Source organism: Ornithorhynchus anatinus, chromosome 17, assembly GCF_004115215.2.
Source record: "Ornithorhynchus anatinus isolate Pmale09 chromosome 17, mOrnAna1.pri.v4, whole genome shotgun sequence".
NCBI classification, from domain to species: domain Eukaryota; kingdom Metazoa; phylum Chordata; class Mammalia; order Monotremata; family Ornithorhynchidae; genus Ornithorhynchus; species Ornithorhynchus anatinus.
The window spans coordinates 43,664,268-43,675,221 of record NC_041744.1 but is presented as its reverse complement, the minus strand read 5'-3'; the positions used below and the strand labels follow the sequence as shown (position 1 = coordinate 43,675,221).

General features: G+C 42.4%; 1 protein-coding gene across 2 annotated transcripts; it reads left to right on the top strand.

The window, feature by feature from the left end:
• The first annotated feature begins 3,509 nt into the window (after positions 1–3,509).
• Positions 3,510–10,270, top strand: LOC114817789 (killer cell lectin-like receptor subfamily I member 1). Of its 2 annotated transcripts, XM_039914513.1 has the most exons (6): positions 3,510–3,667; positions 5,758–6,135; positions 7,457–7,558; positions 8,760–8,819; positions 8,950–9,571; positions 9,916–10,270. In XM_039914513.1, the coding sequence occupies exons 2-5, from the start codon at positions 5,760–5,762 to the stop codon at positions 9,024–9,026; spliced, it is 615 nt and encodes a 204-aa protein (XP_039770447.1). In that variant the 5' UTR covers positions 3,510–3,667; positions 5,758–5,759; the 3' UTR covers positions 9,027–9,571; positions 9,916–10,270. The 2 variants fall into 2 exon arrangements, with proteins under 2 accessions (XP_039770447.1, XP_039770446.1); XM_039914512.1 differs by having other exon boundaries at positions 8,760–9,571.
• Positions 10,271–10,954: the final 684 nt, after the last annotated feature.

Sequence of the window (10,954 nt, the reverse complement as noted above, 5' to 3'; positions counted from 1 at the left end):
CTAGATTTACAATAAATTGCAATTATGTAAGAAGGAAGCAGAACAGAAGTTTCTACATTGAGGAAGAGTGGTAATAACAACACCAGATCTAGATAGGATATTCAACTGGCCAATCCACAAGCCCACTCAGCAACTCCTCCTTAAAATGGGACTGGAAAACCACCTGGACTTCAGATGGAATAACTCCCTTTCCAATGAAAGTTTTGATGTCAAAATCCGAATTTTCTGTTGCTGCAGCCTGAATTGTATCTTTTTTGGGGAGACTTCCATTTGCCTTAGGTTGCAAATCTTTCCCTGCCCCACCCCCAGTAATGAGCTGTAAATAATAAATAATACTATTAATTAATTAATTAATAATACTGTAAATAATAGGATTTCAAGCAGACAGGCCCATTTTATAAACTACAGATACATTTTTGAAGTAAAAATATGTGCCATGTACTCTTTTAACATTTTACATAATTTAGTTATATTAACAGAATTCATGTATAATTTATATAGGAATAATGTAATAAGAATAATGTTGGTATTTGTTAAGCGCTTACTCTGTGCAGAGCACTGTTCTAAGCGCTGGGGTAGATACAGGGTCATCAGGTTGTCCCACAAGAGGCTCACAGTCTTAATCCCCATTTTACAGATGAGGGAACTGAGGCACAGAGAAGTGAAGAGACTTGCCCACAGTCACACAGCTGACAAGTGGTGTAGCCAGAATTCGAACCCAAGACATCTGACTCCCAAGCCCGGGCTCTTTCCACTAAGCCATGCTGCTTGTCTATAACCATCTCCTGAGTCCAAGAGAGTATTGGAGACAGACTTTTCCTAGAACACTTGAGAAATTTACCTTGCAGGACTCTATATTTCTCAATTGAAAGAATTAATTGCCTCCCATTTTGTTCTTAAAAAAATTGGAACTTCTAATTCTTCATTATTTTTATTAGTTATTCTCCTCTCATCACAACTATTTTCCTTTGTCAATATTTTGTGGGGGATTTATAGGCACCTCTGTGGATGGCTCAAGAACTGAGTGAACTAAACCCATAGGCATTAGATTTTTTTTCTTCATTACAATATTACTATCATGCATTTTCTTTTACTGCTATTTTGCATGGAGCCTTTTAAATGCCCCTGTCTTGATAACAAAGGTAAAATTTTATATCTTCCCACAAGGAATTCCTGGGTCTTAATGAGCTAGAAAGGTGTGGGGAGGGGTGATGGTCACTGTCCAAGTCACAGTTGTTAATGCCCTAGGGAGCATATTACCCAAGAGAAAGATTTCCTGTCACAGGACAAGATATGAGTCAAAAAAAAGTTTCCATCATCATCATAACCACCATCTCCATCATTATCAATGGTACTTATAGTATTTACTGAGTGTTTACTTTGTGTATATTTCAGATAATAGGAGAATCTTGGCCTAGGGGAAACAACCTGGACCTGGGAATCAGAGGACCTGAGTTCTAATCCCATTTCCACCACTCACCCCCTCGGTGACCTTGGGCAGGTCACTTAACTTCTCTGTGCCTCAGTTTTGTCATCTGTGAAATGGGAATCCTCCTTCCTCCAACCTAGGCTCTAAGCCCCTTGTGGAATAGCAACTGTGTCGAACCTGATTAATACACATATAAAGCACTTAAAAAAGCCCTGGTCAAAAAACAAAATAATAAAGATCAAAAACCCAATTAAAAATAAAAGAAATAACTACATGAATAAAGATGAGAATAACTGCTTACCATATATGAGGAAAGCAAAAACAATCTAGGGAAGGGTCACAAAGTAGCAGAGCAGTTCAGCAGCATACAGCTGTGATCCTGGGTTGCATATGTAGGAATAAAGACAAATCATCCTTCCGCTCTGCATAAACCTTCATTACTGAAGTTCTGCACAAAGTCCTGGAGGGAGGAGAAACTGGGGATGGCTTAGAGGACAACCACTTCAGATACTTAAAAGGTTCGGAAATAAGATTGAGTTGGAAAGACTAAAGAAAGTCAAATTATTCATCCTGTAGATGAAACAGTGAGTAATAGCCTCACAACAGCCTCCTAAACCAGGAAGCAGCATGGTCTAGTTGAAATGACCCAGGTCGGGGATGGTAAGAAACCTAGGTTCTAGTCTCAGCTCTGTCACTTGCCTGCTCTGTGACCTTGGACAAGTTATTTAACTTCTCTGTGACTCCGTTTCCTCATCTATAAAACGTCGATTTTTAGACTGTGATCTTTGAGTAGGACATGGACTTTATCTTACCCGATTAGGCGGTATCTACCTTAGTGTAATTACTGTGCTTGACACATAGTAAGCTTTTAACAACCTTACTTGTAAGGTTACTTGTTACTTACTTGTAACAACATCACAGTTATTACTCTGAAGAGCACACAAAGAGAGGAGGAAGAAGAGGTATTATTTATGACAAGGTAGGAAGAACCAAAGAATGTGGACTCAAGCCATCCCACCCTAAAGGACCTATCCTGTTTGTCAAGATCTCCGGAGACAAGCGAACTAGTTTCCTCAGGGGGCTGAAGATAGGGAGGTAACTTGAATGAGACAGTATCCTCTGGAACAACAGTAGGTCGAAGCGTATCCAGGACCTCTGCTAGACTGTCTCCATCATGACCTTGTCTTCATGGCCTAGGGATCTTGCCAGCCTCTCACTGCAGGGACATATGATTTGGTTGGCTTTCTGTTCTTTCTTATATGAAGTAGCTAATGACACTTTCTTTCCCTAATACCCCCCACTTGCTCTCCCTTCTGTGTCACCTCTGCATTTAGATCTGTACCCTTTCATCCCTTGATTGTCACCCCATCCTCCCCATCCTAGCACTTATAGGCATATCCCCAAACCTTGCCATTTCCGCTGTCAGCAATTTAACTTCTTCAATGTCTATCTTCCCCTTTAGACTACAAGATCCTTTTGGGTGGGGATCATGTCCACCAACTTGGTTGTATCATACTCTCCCAAGCATTTATTTCAGTGCTCTGCACGCAGTAATAAATACCACTGATAGATTGAATGATGCATTCTTTCAATTCTAATGAAGGAGGAGAGCCAGAAACAACATCAACAGCTAACTTGGGAAAAATGAGAAGAACGTGCTTTGATGAGTGTCTTGACATTACAGCCAGGAAAATCTAATCTAGCCCCAGCTGAGGTTCAGAGACAGTACAACTTTGGTAAGGGCAGCTATTGATGAGGAATAAATGTGAAGAGATAGCCCAGAGGACAAGTACTGGATGGGAAAAGGGCCTTGGTCACACGCTGAGTTCTGTCCCATAGAAATGGCTACAGAGGATGTGTTCAGATAATCTCAGGCTCAGCTAAAATGGTTTCAATACCACTGAGGACCAGAGAGATCACAGCCTTCTGGTCAGAGAGTGTTCAGGAGGTGGAGTTAACTCCACCCCAGCAGCTAACGTCAGCATTTCCTGGGTGGTGTCTTCCAGAGTACTAAACTGGTGAATGTATTTCCATTGGTGGCTCAGTGTTCACTGCTCACAGGACAGTTAAATGGGGACTCCTGGCTTTGCTTTCTCTTTGGTAGACTTTCCTGCAGGATCTACAGGTATTTTCGCTGAAAGGACAATTCCAAAATTCTGAGATTCCCCAGGGGAGAATCGCAGCGTACACACTCACCGATCAGAAAGAAAAGGTCCACAACCCCCCTTCTCAAAACAGGTACCTGCTATTTCATTTTACATTCTATGTGAGTTCAGTTAAGATAATCTCAGATAATAATACGGGGATAAAGAGATAAGTAGTCACCCGATTCGCTGCTTCCTAAAAGCATTCTTGTGTATATGTTTGTAATTGGTTGCTACCCCCTCATACCTGTAATTGATTTAAATGTTTTTCTCCACTCCCCAGTAGATGGTAAACTCCTTGAAGGCAGGGATTATGTCTACTTACTCTTTGTACTCTCCTCTTGTACTCTGTGGACTTACTCTGGACACAATCCATTCTGAGTAAATGCTCAATAAATACCATTGATGGAATGGGCTGTATTCCTTCAGCCTTTTCCTCTGATCCCAAATACATATTCATCGTAGCTCTTTTCTGCATTTTCCAAGGATCTAGATTGCAGAGGTAGATTGTCTATGGTGGACCTTGGTGCGTTTTGACATTTTTCTTAAGATCTTGCATTATCACGAGTAAGAGAAGGTTAGAATTATGCTGATACAAAAGGAGAAGAAAGCTGAAAATGGAGGGGTTCAAAATGCTGTGGAAAATATAGAGATGATATCAGCAGTAGCTTTTTAGCTAGAGTTGAATCCTTTAGCGATAATAGCATTTTGAAAAGGTTTTAGGTTCCAAATTTTGAGAAGCAACATGGTCTAGTGGATAGAGCTGAGGCCTGGGAATCAGAAGGGCCTGGGTTCCAATCTTGGTTCTGCCAATTCTTGGGAAAGTCACTTCACTTCTCTGTGCCTCAGTTACATCATCTGTAAAATGGGGATGTAAGACTGTGAGCCCTATGTGGGGCAGGAGCTTTGTCTTACCCGATAATCTTGTATCTATCCCAGTGCTTAGTAGGGTGGCTGGAATATAGTAAGCACTTAAATACCACAGGCTTATTGTTATTACGATTATTATATTAGATGTAACAATTATGAAAAGCAACAGGAACTTCAGGATTCAAAGAATTTGAGATGTTGTCGACACCAACGTCTACTCCACCAAACTATCCCTGCTTGTCTTTCAAAAACTTGCCAAAATTCACCCATCCACCCAGAAGCCTTCCAGATTCACTCTACCTGGCTTCAGCCACTTTGACCAACCTACTCATTCTTTAAAACTTAGGCATAGATGTGTAAATTTACTCCTTTAACTTCTCTTTGAGGTTCTTAAGGTTTTCTTCATGTTCAAATGTTTCAGTTTCATCTATTTTTATGCTTCTGGTTGTACAGCAGTTCTGTCTCCCCTTCATTTTACTGAAAACCCCGTTAGGACAAGGGCCTGTTTCTTCTACTTCTCTTCTTCCTACTGTGCTTAAAGTATTATCCAGCTCACAGTGCATAATCATGGGTTCTACTTACTAGTGATGCATTCGTACAGGATCTTGTTAAGTGAAGCATTTCTAAATCAAACCTCAAATGGAACAGAGAATATCTACATCTAATTAGCTCCTTCTGCTATAAGAAGTGAGTTCTTTTTAACCATTCACATGTCTAATAGAACATCTCTAACCAGATCGACTCCCCCATTCTCTCGGCACGTGGAGATAAGAGGGCAGCCAGCCCTGAGTTTGGAATTCTGAGGAATAACCCACTCCAGCCTCCTCAGCTGCAAAATCAGAATTAAAGCTATGAGCCCCATGTGGGACCTGAACTGGGTCCGACTGGATTATCTTGTAGCTACCCTAGCCCTTAGTCCAGTATCCGGGCCATAGTAAGTGCTTAACAAATACCACAACAAAAAAGGATTTCCGGTCAGAACCAGCAATGTGTCAGTGGGTGACACTGTTATTGTAAATAATAATAATAATGTTGCTTTTGTTAAGTGCCTACTATGTGCAGACCACTGTTCTAAGTGCTGGGGTAGGTACAGGTTGTGAATATCCTTCCCTGTCCCCAAACACCTCGTACTGGAGCACATGGTTTCTACTACTAAGAGAGTGGTGGGGCAGATTAATCAGTTAATCAGTCATTATAATTTCCTGAGTGCCGACTGACTACTGTACTAAGCCCTTGGAAGAGTACAACTGACCTACCATCCTTTCCTCTCAGATTCACTCTGAGAACCTGAACTCTATCTCTTCTATCCCTTAGAGATGGAAAAAAAACAAGTCACCTACTCAGAGTTGATTGTTCGCAACTCATCCCAGCAGCCAGATGGGAGACCTCAGATGCACAAGAATAAAGATGCTACCACTGAACAGGAGGTGACCTATGCAGAGATGAAAAATTCTAAGTCTTCTCAGCAGCAGCAGCACAGAAAATCTAAGAACATTCTGAACAGCGGACCAGAGCAGCAGGCGACCTACACAGAGGTGAAAAATGCAAAGCCATCTCAGCATCGACAACACAGAAGATATAAGGACGCCCAGAACACAGGTCTTGAGAGTGGTCTGCAAGTGACCTACACAGATCTAAAACTGCCTGGTCATCCTCAGCCCCAAGGCAGGTGTGAGATTGGACAGAGTAAAGGTATGACAGGTTACCCACTGTTTCTCCCAAAGGATTCTACTCTTCTCCTTGTCGTGTCCAAGGACATTCAGCCAATCAGTCAGTCAGTTGTATTTCTTGAATATTTATTGTGTGCTTAACACTGTACTGTTTGGGCGAGTACAATACAACAAAAAACATGCACATTCCCTGGCCATCAAAAGCTTACAGTATGGTGCGGGAGGCAGACATTAGTACAAATGAATTAATATAATTAAAAATATTTACATAAGTGCTGTGGTCTGGGAGGGGGGATAAACAAAGGGTGCAAGTCAAGATGATGCCAAAGGGAGTGGGAGAAGTGGGAATGTGGCTTTGAAAGAGAACGCTTCCTGGAGGAGATATGTCTTCAATAAGGATTGAAGATGGGGAGAGTAATTTTCTGTCAGATATGAAGAGGGAGGGCACTCCAGGTGAGAGGCAGGTCATGGGTGAGAGGTCAGTGGTGAGATAGATGAGAACTGAGTACAGTAGATTGGCATTAGAGGAGTGAGATGTGTGGGCTGTGTTGCTGTAAGAGATTGATGAGGTGAGGTAGAAGGTGGAATGTTTTGTAAAAAAATGATCCAGGCAGCAGAGTGAAGTATAGACTGGGTGGGGAGAGACAGGAGGCAGGGATGTCAGCAAGCAGGCTGATAGAGTAATAGGTTAAGTGTTTGGATTAACATGGTAGCCGTCTGGATGGAGAACAAAGGGAGGATTTTATACGTTGCTGTGAAGGATGGATCCATAGGATTTAATGATGAAATGAATATGTGGGTTGAATGAGAGAGAGGAGTCAAGGAAAATGTCAAAGTTGCAAGCTTGTGAGACAGGAAGGATAGTGGTGCTTTCTACGGTGATGGGCAAGTCAGGGAAAGGACAGGGTTTGGGTAGGAAGATAAGGACTTCTGTCTCTGACATGTTAAGTTTGAGGTGTCGGCAGGACATCCAAGTAGAGATGCTTTGAGGTCAGGAAGAAATGTGAGAATGCTGAGAGGGGAGAGAGATCAGGGCAGGAAATGTAGGTTTGAGAATCATCTTCCCCTTTGCACAAATGTGTGAATGAATCAATGATGCAAAATAAAGTATCTTCAAGTAGAAAAATGATTGGTGCTGTCAATGAAAGCCTAGAGGACTTGTTTTTGGAAACTCATGGAATAGCTGTCTTCCCCCGTGACCCTCACAGGGGGAAAATTATTGTCTTGTTCTGGCGCAGGTTTCTCAATCTTGACTAGGGGAATTGGGACTTATTTTATCCATATCCCATTCTTGTTGTTTCTTCTGCTCATCCTTCTGCTGATTATCTCCTTGTCCCTGTCAGATTCCCCGTTCCCTCCATGGAGGCTCATCGCTGGGATTCTGGGGATCCTGTGCCTTGGGCTGGTGACCACCGTGGCAATTATGGCTCTACGGATTTTCTGGAGTGAGTACTTGGAGATGAAATAATTTGTTGGATAGTGATCTGACTTTGAAGTTTTTCAATGAAATCAGTTTTACTTGTGTGGCCTGAAAGAAGTAAAACTCATCTCAGTGGCAGAATCACATCTTTACCGTTGAAGAAGGAAAACTGTCCTCTTTATGAAATCTTCCAGAAAAGGCAATGGGACAGGCATTTCCTCCGGACTGTAAGCACACTGTGGGCAGTGAACATGTTTACCAACTCTGCTAATAATAATGATCATGGTATTTGTTAAATGCCTATTATGTGCCAAGCACTATTCTAAGCACTAGGGTAGATGAAAGTAATCATGTTCTCCCCATTGGGGGTCACAATCTTAATCCCCATTTTACAGATGAGGTGACTGAAGCACAGAGAAGTGAAGTGGCTTTCCCAAGGTCACACAGCAGACAAATGGAGGAGTAGGGATTCGAACCCATGTCCTCTGGCTCCCAAGCCCTTGCTCTTTCCACTAAACCACACTTCTGGGATGGGATGGGATGGAATGGGAGGGACGGTGAGCAATTCTGGAAAGCTGGGCTCTGGACCCGGACCACTGGATCCCCGGCCCACCAGCAGGCAGTAGAACAAGAGAAGAGGCCGCCCGGCCACCCCCGCCTTCCCACACGCCTCCAGTTCCCCTGAGGAAGCAATGCCCGGGCCTACCCACAGCCCCCAATGCTGGCTCTGAACAACTTTGCCCATACTTTATCCAGTTTTTGGCTTTGAAAATTGCGCACGCACTGGGTGTCCAGAGCCCTCAGCCTCTCTACACCAGCCCTCTGCAATCTGGCCACCATCATCCCATGTAATAATAATAATCATAATTATGGTATTTGTTAAGCACTTACTCTGTGCCAAGCACCCTTCTAAGCACTGGCATAGATGCAAGGTAATCATGTTGGGGTACATAAAAGATGGTCGGGTTGAACTTGGTCCCTGTCCCATGATTTTACTTCCTCTATTTTCCCAGTTTTGGTTCCTCTGTGGCATCCTAATTATCTGGTATCTAAAACAGGTTGGCACATAGTAAGTGTGTAACAAATACTCTTATTGTTATTATCAGTCGTAGTTGAATGGTAATTATTCTAATTGTTTTTGTCATTATTATTACCTCGTTGCTCAAAGCATTTTTAACCATATTTAACATCAAAGTTTATAACCATTTTAATAATCATTTCCAAAGCATCATCCAATCAAGGAGCTCAAAACACTTCTTTATTGCCCACAACAGACTCCAGTACAGGTAAGTTCTGTCTTTCAACAACCTTACTCTTTATTTTTATTAAGAAAGTGTTGCTCAAAGCAATTTTTAGTTGTTCACCATATTTAACCACAGCAAAAAAGAATAACCATTCTAATAATAATTTCCATAGTAGTGTCCAGTCACGAAGCTCAAAACACTCCTTCATTGCCAACAACAGGCTCCAGGACAGGTAGGTCCTTTCAGTGACCCTAATATTTGTCCTGGGATAGCCCAAATTTAGAGACCTTCCCTGGGTTAAGACACATAGGACAAAGACAGAGTTGTGGTGACAGGCCAGAATCCAGGATTTTTCCATTCCAGCCCATGTCTCAGATTCATTCCTAATCTTTCTATATGACCATTCAACTCATTCTTCATGCCTTCCTCCTTGCTAGGGTGGAGGTGGAGAGGGTAAGATCCATAAGGACCAGTAAAATGTCACTCATTGCCCTACCCTTGCTTATCCCGTGACCCATTTCTCTGCCAGAATTTCAGAGGATGTTGGTTCTGAATTCTTCCCAGAACAAGGGTGAATTGGGCTGGAACAGTGTTAGGATGATGTACTTCTCTCCTCAAAAATTGATATAATTTCTCATTTAGACTGTTCCTGCTCTCCATGCCCAGGGAACTGGGTTCAGTTCAACATGAGCTGTTACCGCTACTCTGCTGAACTGAAACTTTGGAAGGAGAGTCAGCAGGCCTGCAAGTCCCAGAACTCCAGTCTCCTGCACATAAACAACACGGGAGAGATGGTATGTAGCCATAAATTATTAGTTTATATCAATGTCTGTCTTCCCAAATGTATTGTAAGCTCACCGTGGGCTGGGCATATGCCTACCAACTCCCCTAAGCACTTAGTAGAGAGTAACCACTCAATAAATACCATTGATTGATTAAGTATTCACTTTTCCTGGATTGGTCTGTTTTAACTATAGCAACTGGAGGGAAACTGCTCTGGTTGAAGTAGGAAGAATGTGACTGTCCAGATGAGGGTATGATCCAGATGGTCATTGACGGGACCAATTAAAAAAGGAGATTAGCTTGTGCCTTTCCATGGTGGAGAATTTATTACCTTTGTGCTTCTGATTTTCTACAGGATTTCTTTAGATTATTCAGACTTTCTTGTTGGGTTGGACTGTCCCGTAAAGGACCTACCAGTCCTTGGCAGTGGGAAGATGGAATGACTTACTACAGTAAAAAGTAAGTCTCTCCTCAGGAGTGTCCTCCAGGGCAGTATCCTTGACTTGCCTTACGGAGCTGCCAAAATCCTTAGGCTCTGGGAGAACGAGAAGCTTTGGGGTCTGAGCCCTAGGATGGGGTGATGATGGGACAAGCATTAAAGTTATTGTTTACCCGCATAGCCAGGTGTGTCTTCAGCTACCCAAGGAACAATATCCTTAATACTAGACAGTTCTATGGGGATTTTCTTAAATTTTCTGAGTCTCATTCACTTTCCGGGTCTAGAGATGGATTCAATCATATTTATTGAGCCCTTCTGTGGGCAGAGCACTCTACTAAGTGTTTGGGAGAGTACATTACAACAAATAAACAGAGAGACCAAAGTAATGACCAGCAACTCTGCAGTGCAGGGTCCTAAACAATATACACCCAGGGCACAATCCTAACCAAAACTCAAACTGAATTCCTCTGTACATTCTCTAAATGGAACTATCTGTATACTCTCTCTCACATCCCCTACTCCAGTGAATCCCCAGTTTAAATGTGACATAGCATTACTTTGAAACTGGAACATTTATTCTGATAGTCCCTTGAAGCTTCTCCTACTTGGATGCCTCATTTTTCAGAGATTAACTGAAGGGTGGCCCACAGCAAGGGTGGACAGGGAGTCACAACCTTTTTCTTTTGTGAAAAATTAACACTTCATTATAAGGTGTTTGCCAAGTGCTTTCAATGGGCCAAGTATTATACTAAGTACTGTGGTAGGTAGAAGTTGATTGGGTCCAGTAAAATCCATTTTTCACATGGGGTTCACAGTCTAGAAAAGAGGAAAAAAAGGTACAGAATCCCCATTTCTCAGTCGAGGAAACTGAGCCACAGAGAAGTCTAAGTGACTTGCCCAAAGTCACGCAGCAGGCAAGTGGCAGAGTTGGGATTGGAACCCACATCTTCTGACT